The 13,410-nt window shown below is 39.6% G+C and overlaps 1 protein-coding gene across 6 annotated transcripts in view; it reads right to left on the bottom strand.

The window, feature by feature from the left end:
• MBOAT2 (membrane bound O-acyltransferase domain containing 2) overlaps positions 1-13,410 on the bottom strand; it is a 142,916-nt gene that overhangs the window by 98,463 nt on the left and 31,043 nt on the right. For 3 of the 6 annotated variants that reach the window (XR_013403073.1, XM_077960169.1, XM_015111660.3), the window contains exon 2: positions 4,586-4,731. The exons of the other annotated variants lie outside the window; for them this stretch is intronic. Coding sequence is in view for 1 of the 3 variants with exons in the window: in XM_015111660.3 (XP_014967146.1) it covers positions 4,586-4,731 (146 nt within the window). In the remaining 2 variants the exon portion in view is untranslated. The remainder of the gene's footprint in view (positions 1-4,585; positions 4,732-13,410) is intronic. 6 annotated transcript variants of the gene reach the window in all.

Below are 13,410 nucleotides of genomic sequence, written 5' to 3'. Positions count from 1 at the left end.
GACTTTCAACTTTGTCTTGGATCTCACTGAGCTTCCTTGCAATCCATGATTTGATTCTTTATCTGTCATTTCTGAGTTTCCATTTTGGTTAGGGTCCATTGTTGGAGATCTAGTGCAATCATTTGGTGGTGTCACTACATAACGCCAAAATTCTTGCACTGGTTCTTTCTCATCTAGAGATGCTGGCACTTCTAATTTCTGTAATTATTTTCATGCAGGTAAGTTTTTTTCTTTTTCTTTCTTTCCCTGTCATGTTATTTTTTCTTTCCTTTTTCCTTTTTCTCCCTCCTTAATGAGATTGGGCTGTGAAGTTCAACCTACAAGCCCACAGATGGTGCTTATAAGTGAAAGCTGGCTGCAGCCAACACAGAGTATATACTTGATCCTTGTTTATTGGCAGAAGCTCTCTACTGCCTCAGGCAATAAGCTGGTTTGTGGAGTATACAGTGGTCTGAGCTCCCTACTCAGCCCCAGGGGGACAGGGGCCACAAACAGCAGGGCCAAACAGAGCAGGCTGGCCTACAGATCCCCCAGTGGCAAGCACAGACACTAGTGCCAAGGGAGAATCCAGAGGGCAGCCACCAAGAACGCAGGATTGTGCCTAGACATGCAGCTGGGAAACCATCTGGGCTCCATGTTCTCTACACAGGAATGGGAGATGGCTTAAACTTCTAATCTAGAAGAGTTGCCATTCCATATGCTTGGAAACCTGCCTGGGCATGGAACACAGAGGGTCCCCTTGAACCACAATCTACGTCCAGGAAGAGTGGGGCGGCTCAGGCTGCTGAACCAGAGAAGCAGAAGGTCTAAATGCCTGTAGATTTGCCTGGGTGTGGAGCAGAGAGAGCCTCACTGCACCACAATCTATGTCCAGGAGGGATGGGGTGGCTCAGTCTGCTGGTCCAGGCAAACAGGTGCTCTCAAATGTCTGGATTTCTGCCTGCAGGTGGAGTAGAGAGGGCCTGTCATACCACAGTATCAGTAGAACAGAGTGGGGCACCCAATAATGGCACACATGGATCAGTTTCAGGTCACCAAGCTGGCCTTGGCTGCAAGTCTTGCTGCCCAGGAGAAACTGCAACTTAGCAGCTCTCCTCCTGACCCAGTCTTGCAGTGGAGGAAAGCACAATTCTAGCCCTACAGCTGAGGCGCTTTCCACAGTTCTAGCTGTGGAGGCCCCTACCCCACTCCAGAGCAGGTGCTCTAATCTCTGGCCCAAGACTGAAATGCCTGCACGGCCATGCTGCTGAGTCACCAAGGAATGGCTGGCTTCATACGTGCCTGGATTAAAAATTGTGTCCTGTTTTCCATCTCAGGTCTGGGAGAATGTCTGCAGCTTTTCATGATGTCTGTTTCTCACAGTGTCTCAAACCCTCTTCCCAAGTTGGCTCCAGGGCTTGGGAGAAACAAAGTGCTCTCCCTCAGAGTGGGTTGCTCAGATCCTCAGTGGAAAAGTGAGCAACAGAGAAGGGCTCCCTGCCTCTCTCACTTACTGGGGCTTCACTCACTTTTATCAACTGGATGCTATCACAGGGGCTGTTTGCCAGCATTCCCTTCAGGATCTGAGGTGTCCTTCACAATTCTGGTGAATTTCTGTTTTCCTTCTTGAATTAAAGTTCAGAGAGTTGATCTTTATGTACTACCATGCTATTTCCAAGTGGCTGAGGCACACTGAAAGTCTCTAATCAGCCATCTTGGACTCTACTTTTAATTCAGAATTTAGAATATTACAGAAACTTAGCTGACAAAGCAGCAGCAGGGTTTGACTCCGATTTTGAAAGTTCTACTGTGGGTAAAAGGCTATCAAACAGCATCACATGCTACAGAGAAATCTTTTGTGAAAAGAAGAGTCGATCACTATGGTAAAGTTCATTGTTGCCTTTTTAGAATTTGCCACAGCAACCCAAACCTTCAGCAGACAACACTGATAAGCGAGCAGCCATCAACATCAAACAAGATCTTCTACCAACAAAAAGATTACAACCCACTGAAGGTCCAGATGATCCTTAGTATTATTTACTAATAAAAAATTTTTCAATTAAGGTATGTACATTTTTTTAGACATAATTATATTGCATACTTAATAGACTAGAATATAGGGTAAATATAACTTTTAAATGCACTGGGAAACCAAAAAAGTTTATGTGACTTGCTTTATTATGATATTCACTATATTGTTGTGGTCTGGAATCAAATCTGCAATATCTCTGAGGCATGCCTGTATACTTACAGAGTACTAACATGTTTTCCAAAAGACAAGTTGTCAAAATCAATAGCAGATACAATTGTTTTTGAGCCTACAAAAGAAAATACTGAAATGCAAATCAAAATAATATATCCCTATTAGTTAATTCCAATTAACAAAGAGTGATCTTACACATGGTACAGAGGCATAAACAATTCCTCTTTCCAAAGAAAGAATACAGAAAGCTTTCTCCTTTAAGAAAAAAATAGAGAACTCATTTGAAAAATAAAAATAAAAATCCTGGCTGGGCACAGTGGCTCACGCCTATAATCCCAACACTTTGGGAAGTCAAGGTGGGCAGACTGCTTGAGTCTGGGAGTTCAAGACCAGTTTAGATAACATGGCAAAACTCCACCTCTACAAAAAATTAGCCAGGTGTGGTGGCACACGCCTATAATCCCAGCTGCCCAGGAGGCTGAGGTGGGAGGATCGATCACCTGAGCCCAGGAGATTGAGGCTGCAGTGAGCTGTGATCACGTCACTGCACTCCAGCATGGGCAACAAAGTGAGACCCTGTCTTAAAAAATTGAAAAAAGAAGAAATCCTGGTTATCACATATAATTTGAAGTACTTCAGACTACCTGACATTAACAACATCGGGTTACTTGTGACATTGTGTTACAAGGCATCCAAGAAGGCTTCACAGCAAGAGAACACTTCTTTAGTAAAAGATTTTTAAGTAAAGAGATGCCTCCTCATCTTTGGCAGTACCTCCATGTTATACAACTGTAGGAGATACTATTTATATTTTTATCTTCTACTCTGTCTCCATAGACCACAGAGTGAATGGTGTCCCCTGGAGTTGGCCAATATGAACTATAAGCCTTTCCCAATGCATTATGGAAATATGCTACCCAAATATATACTGAATATCAAAGTTATTTGTGGATGAAATGCGTAGACTGGGATATGCTTTAAAATACTCTACAAAAATAAGTTGAAAAAGATAAAACAAGAATGGTAGAATTTTAGTAACTGTTGAAGCTGAGTGATGGGCATATGAGGGCTCACTATATTGTTCTTTGTGCCTTTATGTTTGAAAAGCTCCATAATCAAAAGTTTGAAAAATATATACTACTCCATGGCATGATTTATGAAAAGTTTAAATAGTATCACCTGAGAAACCTTAAAAAACTGTGATGATATAAATGTGATATCAATGAAGCAAAAAAGACCAGACTTGGGTCTTATTTAAGAGGTCATATTTAAATCTCAATACTAAACACTGTCTACCAAGGCAGTGCCTATCAGAGATAATATGGTAGAGACTGAATAAATTATCCCTAATTAATTTTTCATGAGTTTCTAGGAAACACTTGCAATTGCCAGAGGCAAAAATTAGATTAAGAAATATCAGTGTATTCCAATCCTCATAACCATCAAAAAACAACATTCTAGAACAAACACAAAAGCGTCATTAAAGTCCCAGATTCTACAACCCACAACAGAAACTACTAAGGCACAGACCGAGTGAGTGCATTTTCATCCTCTCAGGGAATTCTGATATCAAACAACAATCTGCAGAAGAGCAAGTCTAGAAGTCCTTCACTGTCACTACAGCAGATGAGCATGCAGCACAAGTGCTCACATAAGAAAGCAAGCTCAGGAAGAGACCACAAAGAGACTGCCACTGAGAGTTTCTGCTGTTTTGCCAAGACAGTGTGCCCTTCTGATTTCTTCTGCATGCACAGCTAACATTTGTTTGTTACTTCCTGTAACAAACAGGAAGTACAGTATTTCTGTATTTAAGACTCTCAGGGTAGCCCTGAGGACTGAGAAAGAGACCTAATGAAAGAAAATACCAACATCCATCTGAAAAGTCAGAAATAAAAGCTTTCCACCATAAATAATTCTTCCCCATGAAGAACAGATAAATGAACAAACAAAAAGCCTCTTTTTGCTAATGGCAGAATCTAAAAAATAGCAATAAAGTTCTATCAATAGGCTTTATCAGGCTCTTAAAAGCTACTTGCCCAGAGAAAAAACAGCCAAACAAAAACACATTTTAAATGGCTTTTCTGTCAGTATAAAAGATTTGCAAAATAGGTGTAAAGAACTACTCATGACAGGATAAAATGCTTTTATATACTTTTCATCTGTCTTTTCATAAATTATAAATAGTAAATTTTCCTCTAAGACTAAACTAAAGAGAGAGGGAGAGAGCCCATTTCCCATTCGTTGTTTTTTGTTTTAAAAATAGAAATTTAAAAGTTGGCCTGGAAAAAAAACGTTTTAAGTAAATGTAAGAACAACACCCTACATACTGTATCTTTCCACATACTCAATTCTCAAATATATCCAAATAGTCTTCATTTTAAAAGGATCAAAATAGTTACTTACCATCCAAAGCAAAAAAGTGCAAGATAAAGGCCCAAAAGGGTAGCAACTACATGTCTTATAAAAGAGCTAGTTTTGCTTGAATGTAGATAAGTTCGAAACCAAATGGCTGCTAGCAAGGCAAAGAGTTGGCACACTACAAAGTTGACCTGTAAAGAAAAATTAAAATTTTGTATTAGCAACACAGACCTGAATTTTTCATGTCATGTTACATTGAAATTCTCAGGACAAAAACACAAAGGTTACACAAAAATTAAGACCTTCCAAATTTACAAACAAAAACAAAAATTAAGGGAAATCCCAAGGATGAGCCTCAAGTTCCAAGTGATGGGCCAATGCCCACCAATACTGTCTCTGCTACACCTGGCAGGGAACAGGTGTGGCCACGTGGGGAGAGGTGTAGAAGGACACCTGGAAAAATCTGGTTGACACTGGTTTGCAGACACAGAAACAAAAAGCCCAGGGCACCTATGGGTTAAGGGGAAGAGAAACTTGTTTTAATGACTGAAGGAACCCTGTAACTGGTGAAAAAGAGGAGCACTAAATTTCTTCGCAAAAGCTCTAGGAGGGGTCAAAGTCCCCAAGCACCCTGAGACTATAAGGGCACCAGGGGCTGGAGGATCTGGTGGGATGCAAGACAGTCTGTGGCAACGGGAATAAAGGGGAGTCTACTGTGGCCTAAACATCACCACTGTGGACAGTGGGAACCTGCAGCTAAGCTCTGAGGCATCTCAAGGATCGGCTCCCAAGGGGAAGGAATGAATTAGATACGGGACAAAGCAGCCTTCGAAAAGCTCAAGTCCACCAACCTCAATTTTTAAATTTCCTCATAGTTCACTAGGAACTAAACTGTTCTTGACTTATAGAAGTGAAATACACTCTGGTAAGACTGCTGCTGCTCTTTTCTACCCAAACAAAAAGACAGAAAATAAGAATGTCTCATGGTAAGTAAAGACAGACTGGAGAAAAATCTCCATTTCCTTTTCCTTTTTTTTTTTAAGACAGGGTCTTGCTCTGTGGCCAAGGCTGCACTGCAGTGGTGAAATCATAGCTCACTGCAGCCTCTACCTCCCAGGCTTGGGCAATTCTCCCATCTCAGCCTTCCAAGTAGCTGGGACTACAGGCACACACCACCATGCCAAGCTAATTTGTGCATTTTTTTGGAAAGACAAAGTTTCACTATGTTGCTCAAGATGGTCTTGAACTCCTGGGCTCAAACAATCTGCCTGCCTCTGCCTCCCAAAGGGCTGGGATTATAGGCATGAACCATCACACCTGGCCAAAAATCTCCATTTCTCTCTTACGAAACACATTCTCATAGAATCTTAGGAATAATAGGCCTTAAAGTCTATAAATAAAAGAAAAAATCCATTGACGTTAGGAACTTGCAAAAAAATACATAACAAAACAATCAGTGTTTCAGGCACCTACATTGTGAACAAATCACACTATCTACATGTAGCTATCTCCACAGACCCATAGAGATATCTCTGCCTAAGACACAGACAAGTATGTTCTCTTTCTCACATTTCAAGGAGAAAAACAGTAGAACATTGTTGTACATTGTCTAAGAAACAATTGTTCTTTAAAACAGACTCAATAAAAGCAAAATGTCTTTCCAAAAGTTCTAACACTTCTTGCCTTCTAAAGGATTCTAACAGCATTTTTTTAATTAAGCAAAAAGTGAATAAAATGGAAAAATCAGTATTCTTCATATTAACTACTCACATCTATATGGTTTCTTACAGTTTAAAACTTTGTTTCAAATATCTCTTATTTCTTTCTTTTTCAGATAGCTCCTAATTTAATTATAGCAAACATTTACCAAGCATCTACTATGCGCAAACATGGGAAATCTAAAAATGCACGAGTCCCAGTCCTAGCTCAGGATGACTTTAGAACCTAATGGAAAACATAAACATATACAGAAGGAACGTCAACCCAACATCAGAATCTTCTTAATGGTTACATAGAACATCCTTCAAGACACCACAAAAGAGCGAGCCTGAAGGGGTGCGTGCCACAAAGCATGTGAGGGGCGAGCTAGGCGGGCACTGCTTCCCAATCCCGCTCATCTCCACAACCATCGGAGGGGGCAGCTTCCCCTCCCCTGTTCCATATCAATCTATTCATACATTACAAGACAAAGTATGATTCTTGCCAAGAAAGAGTATGTCAAGGACAACACACATATAGGATTGTACAGAATTTTTGAAATCTCTTTTCAACATTGTCATCATTCAGATAAAGAAAATGAGATCAGGTCTCACTCTGGACACTGAATCAAAATCCTTGGGGGGATAGGCCCAAAAATATACATAAAAAATAAAATGAAAACATAGGTTCTCATGATCCTCAAGGTGTGAGAAGCACTGTGTTGCAGAAAAAGGGAAATGGCATTTTAAGGAAGAAAACAACATGAAGGAAGCACACAGACAGGAAAGCGCCAACGCACCGCATGGCCAGGGATCATGGGAGATGAGGTCGGAAGTGGGGTGGTTCAGAAGTGAGGGCTTTGAATGCCATGCCAAGGTGTTTGAGCCCATAGTGACGACAAAACCATGGAAGATTTTTAAAACAAGAAAGTGATGAGATTGACCCTCCACCTCTACATATCCAGAACTCTTGGATATCCATGAGAAACTATGAACCACTCAATAGAAAACTGGGCAAAAGGAAAGAACAATTTACAAATATCAATGTCCAATAAAATCTGAAAAATATTCTCTCTCAACTATAAGTAACGAAGTGTGAAATAAACCATCAGTGAGGCACTATCTTCCACCTCTCAGTGCTGCTGGGGACATGAGGAAGCTGGTGCTCTATACTGTTAATCTGACTGTACCTTGGGACAGCTCTTTAAAGAAAATTGGACAACGGCCACCAAAACTTAAAACATAATATTCCTTACCAAGAAATTCAACATTTACAACTTTACCCCAGATAAAGTGGCACAAAAGCACAAGAGCTTACGCACACACGAAGATCCACTACACACTGTCAGAGCACACATGCACAGGGCCATCCACAGGAGACTGTTACACAAATAGAGCATCTCACATCTACAGAAAAGCAGCATTTCCATTTCCCGTCAGTAGGAAAAAAAAAAAAAAAGCTAGATTATCCAATTAATGTAGCTGGGGTAACTGGTTTTCCTTTTGGAAAAACCAAGTTACACTCCCGTTTGATAAGCCACGTTGCTAATATTAATCGTGTGCTTATATGGCAGGTATGAGTACACGCCCCTCAGATCTCCACCCGCAGGGGGCATAACTGACTGGCAGCATCATCTGCAGCACACTTGATACCCATCACCAGGCTCATGCCAAGGCCATGCTGGGACCTCCTTAGAACTTCATTTCCCCACAGCCAGGCTCCCTGCCCAGACTCATGCCAAGGCCATACTACTGACAGCCTGTGCCTCCACCTGCCCAGCCTTCCTTCCTTCCCCCTCTCCTCCAGAGGGGCCGGTCCTGCAGTCCACAGCTCTCCCTCCCTCTGCCAGCTCCCCAGAGCATTGTCTCACAGACAACTTCCCCAGCTCATCACTTGCTCTCTAATTGCTCCTTGGCACCTGCTCCTCAGAGGACCCAAGCTGACACAACATTCTAAGCACCTTACATTTATAATCTATTTAATCTTTACAATAACCCTATGAGGAGAACTCTACTATTATCTCCACTTACCAAGTCTGAAACAGTTTAACTAGTGTAACTTGTTACTCATCAGGTAGTCTAGATCTAGAACTTGAATTCCTGACCACTACATTATACTGCCTACCACATTTAAAAACAAACCCCAAACAGAATAAAGGTCCATACACAACTGTAATAGTCTTTAGTACCAGTCACCTATATCTGGTTCTCCTCCCCTTCTGGGTAGACAGAGGATGTATTTCCTACTCCCTTGTGGGGACAAGTTTTGGTTGGTGAATTGTTAGCAGAAGTGATGTGTGTTGCTTCTCGGCCAGGACACTTAACTGCCAGAACAAGAATCTTCAGAGTTGTGCTATCTGCAATGTTCCAGAAATGATGAGGAGCAAATTACCCTGCCAGTCCATGAGTGGGCAAGTAGCAAGAGGGACCTTTGGTGTTTTGAGCCTGTGAGATTTGGGGATAGTTTATTACTGCAGCATAACCTAACTATGAAAACTAACACTATATATATATATATATATATATATATATATATATAGAGTACATATATATACGTATGTATGTATATCCTAGACAAGAATGTAAGAGATTATAATCTTATGTGATATAACAATAATTTAATATAAATTTTATATATTGAATGGATTTACTACATAAAAATAAAAAACTTCTACAAACAACAAAAAAATACTAAAGACATCCTAAGTAACAACGTGGAAGGAAAAAGAACCTATATACACACATGAGATACGTAACAGACAGTTAGTATTCAAAAGGTAGAAAGAACTCTGAAAAGTCAGTAAGAGAAAGATAAACATCAGTTCAAAAATCAGGGCCAAGCGAGGTGGCTCATACCTATAGTCCCAACACTTTGGGAGGCCAAGGCAGGAGGATCACTTGAATCCAGGAGTTCGCGCCTGGGCAACATGGCGAAACCCCATCTCTACAAAAAAATACAAAAATTAGCTGGGCATGGTGGTGCAGACCAGTAGTCCCAGCTACTGGGGAGGCTGAGGTGGAAGGATTGCTTGAGCCTTGGAAGTCAAGGTTGCAGTGAGCTGTGATCACGCCACTGCATTCCAGTCAAGGCGACAGAGCGAGAGCCTTTCTCAAAAAAAAAAAAAAAAAAAAAAATAGTGGGAGGAGGGAAGAAACTAACAAGTCACAAAAAGAAACTAAATTTCCTTTTTTTTTTTTTTTTTTTTTTGAGACGGAGTTTTGCTCTTGTTGCCCAGGCTGGAGTGCAGGGGCACAATCTCAGCTCACTGCAACCTCCGCCTCCCGGGTTCAAGCGATTCTCCTGCCTCAGCCTCCCAAGCAGCTGGGATTATAGGCATACACTACCACGCCTGGCTAATTTTTGTATTTTTAGTAAAGACGGGGTTTCTCCATGTTGGTCAGGCTGGTCTTGAACTCCTGACCTCAGGGGATCCACCCACCTCGGCCTCCCAAAGTGCTGGGATTACAGGCATGAGTCACCACGCCCAACCTGAAACTAAAAATTAAAATCAGATTTTTTAAAATGTGGCGAAAATAATTTTATAAATCTGTATATTTCGATATGGAAGATTACCAAGAAATACTAGTAAGTGAAAGGTACGAGTTATAGAAGAAAAATCCAAACTATGTATATACATTCATTTATTAAATATGCATTTATTCTGTACTTATTATGAGCCCACTATGTGCTAGACATTAACATAGTCTCCATATAGTCCATTTATATATCATACTTCACTAATTGTAGGTGCTCAGTAGATACCAGATGTGTGCCAGGCAGTGCAGCACACTGTGCTTTACAAGGAGGGGTTCATGTAATAATCATAGCCACCTTGCACAACCAGGCACCCTTACCCCAGAGCCCATGCTATTCTACTTCCATATGCACAGGCCCAGAAACACTAGACACTAAACCATTAGATGCTGTCACCTCTAGGAAGGAGGTATTGGAGAACGACAGGGACTTGAAATATTCCAGTATTTCTAATACTACACATACAATGAAGCCTCCTGTGCAAACCCCTCCTCTGGCCCTACTCCTTCCATCCCTCCCACAAAGATTACTAGCCTTAAGTTTGTTGTAGCATTCTCGTGCATATTTTTATACTTTTGCTACTTGTGTATTTTACATATGGTATTGCTTTGAATATTTTAAACTAAAAATGGTATAAAACTGAATGTAAGCTTCTGCAATTTTTTTCACTTAGTATTACATTGCTGACATTTATCTATGTTGATACACATGGCTCTACCTTATTTACTCACCTTGTGTATTGTATTTCATTATGTTAATACCCAGAGTAGAAGCTCTAAGTCAAGCAACATCCACTTGACTAAGTATTGCTAAATTGCTCTCCTAATTAAGTATTTATCAGCAATGTGAGTTCCACTGCTCCACATTCTTGACAACAGTTGGTACTGTCAAGACTACTAATTTTTGCCAAGCTAATAAATGTAAAACATTATTTCTCTATTTTTTAAATGTGTATTTCTCCCGATTACTAGCCCGGATGAATATTTTTCTTATGTCTATTGGACATTTAGTTTTCCCTTTAGAGCCTTTGCCCATTATTCTATCAGCTTGTCTTTTTCTCATTGATTTCTTTAAAAAGAATTCTTTATATATCTGAAACTGACCTTTTGCAAATAGCATCTCTGTCAGTCTATGGCTTAGTCTTGTATCTTTTTTTATGGTGTCTTTTCCAATAGTGATTTCCATTATGGTCTGCGAGCTCTTTAGCTTTTTATTTTTGCAGTATACATACAACTGTATTACATGAATACATGGACACGCATCAATGTACTTTTTGGGTTAGTTTTTTAAAAAAACAGAACAGTTCAAGTGTAGTTATATCATTGAGTTAAGAGAAACCAGGAATTCTGAATTTCCCACTTATGGCATTAAAACATTTATCTATACCTATTTCCTGCTTAAACCAAATACCTTAGTGCTCCCAGTGCTAACATTTTCCATTTCTGTATAACAAATGTTATTACATTTCAGGAAACCTAAGCTATCCTCAATGCTCATGTGAGACCAGTGTTACCTCTACTTTAAAAGGAAACAGCAAGTATGGCAGATGTAGGACCTCAACCTCTGCGATCTCCTCCATCTTACACTTTTTTCCTTTTAGTTCCAAAGTTGAACCTGATCTTATCATCTTTAAATTTTTACTAAGGGTGCTTACACTTTAATTAATGTGTGGTTAAAAAATATAAAAATGTTATTCACAAATTTACATTCTGTCTCCACAATAGATTGTATATTTTCTCCAGCTTTACATGCTTTAAATTTCCTCCCTCTTACTAGAACACGAGAAAGGAGTTTCTGGGGTATTTAAAATGCATATCAAACCATACACTTACATGTAACTGAGCGATTTTCTGAAAAGATCTGCACCGTTCAATATGATAGCCACTAGCCACATGCCCATCAACTGTCACACGTGCCCAACAAAAGCTTGTTAATTACCTCCACATCAGAATTAAGCATTCTACACTAAGCCAAAAATTAACCTATAATAATTTTGGAGTAAAAAAACCTTAAATTTTAAGATAGTGCAAAGTGATTACAATCTTCAACGAATCAATAAAAACAGCCCCCAAAAATCAATTGTTACATCCACATCTCTACTGATGGAATACAAAATATGTTCTAATTTTTAAAAATAATATAAATGGATTTTCGGTAACATATTCTTAACCAGTCCCTCCCAAGGCGAACAGCCAGTCTTTGTGAGACCCTGCATTGATAGAAAGGGGCGTGGGGAGGCGTGAAGTATACAACCTGATGGGAAAGATCAAAGTGTATATCAAAGTTCAAAATGCGTATCAAACTATACACTTATTGCTGAGCAGTTTACTGAATAGATCTGCATTGTTCAATATAACAGTCACTGGCCCCATGTGGCTATGAGCAATTATATGTGGCTATTCCAAATTGAGGTGTGTTTTAAATGCCAAACACTCACCAGACTAGGAAGACACAGTACAGACAGACAGAACAACCTTCAGTTTCAAGGACCCTGTGCTGGGATCTTATCTGTGGAAGTTTAGCTGTGTAGTAATCATCTGACAGCTAGTTAGAAACAGATTCTTGGACTCTAGCTCCATAACTTTTTATTCCCCAGTTTGAAATGGGACCTTGAATTTTTTTTTAATTTCCCAGGCAAAACTTATGTGCAGCTATGTTTGGAAAGTAAGTGTCCTCATCAACCAACCTCGCAGCGACAAACCAACTTCAAAGTTAAGTAGAGATGACAGGGCCCAAAGGCAAAGGAAAGAACCATTTTTTTTACATCTTTATGAGATAAAACAAAGCCAAATAAGACACCATTATACACCTACCAGATTGCCAAAAGTTTAGTCTCACAATACCAAATACAATGTAGAGCAATGGGATTTCTCATACATGGTCAACAAGTGCTTTAGAAAAAAAATTCAGTATTTTCTTACAGGATTGAAAATAGTCCTATCCATGACAGAGCACTCAATACCCATGTGTCTAACATGGGGACTAGGAGAGGCATGTACAAGAATGTTCAATACAATGTTGTTCATAATAGCCAAATGCTAAGGAAAAATAAAACCTTTAACAGCAAAATGGCTACATACATTCTGGTTTATCTGTACAATGGGAAATTACACAAAACAATGAAGATGAAGAAACTAACTTCTAGAAGAAACCATACATCTCAAGTCAATTCAGAGGAATATATACAATATACAAATGTATTTCACAAAAAGTTCCAAACAGCAAGCAATAAACCATATTGTCTGGGAACGCCTACATAATTGATAAAACTATAAAGAAGAACATGAAAATGACTATCACTGAAGTCACTAAAGTGTTTACCTATGAAGGGAGAGAACAGGTTATAATAGTGACAGACAACAAGGGGCTTTTGTGGGCTGAGTATTTCTACTTTTTGCCCAGGGTGGTTATACAGATACTGACTTTTAGTTTTTTGTTAAACCTTATTATTAATAGTAACACCATGTACTGTAATAAATAGACACAAAAAATACGTAATGGCTCTAATGAAACAGAGGTTCACATAACTGTCCAAAGGAGATACCCTGCTCAAAGAGCTTCACTCGAATAAATGGAAACGCAAAACTTTCTTGGATGAGAAGACTCAGAATCATAAAGATGTTACTTTCTCTCTATGT

This window comes from Macaca mulatta, chromosome 13, assembly GCF_049350105.2.
Source record: "Macaca mulatta isolate MMU2019108-1 chromosome 13, T2T-MMU8v2.0, whole genome shotgun sequence".
NCBI lineage: Eukaryota > Metazoa > Chordata > Mammalia > Primates > Cercopithecidae > Macaca > Macaca mulatta.
This window is presented reverse-complemented; position numbering and strand designations above follow the sequence as displayed.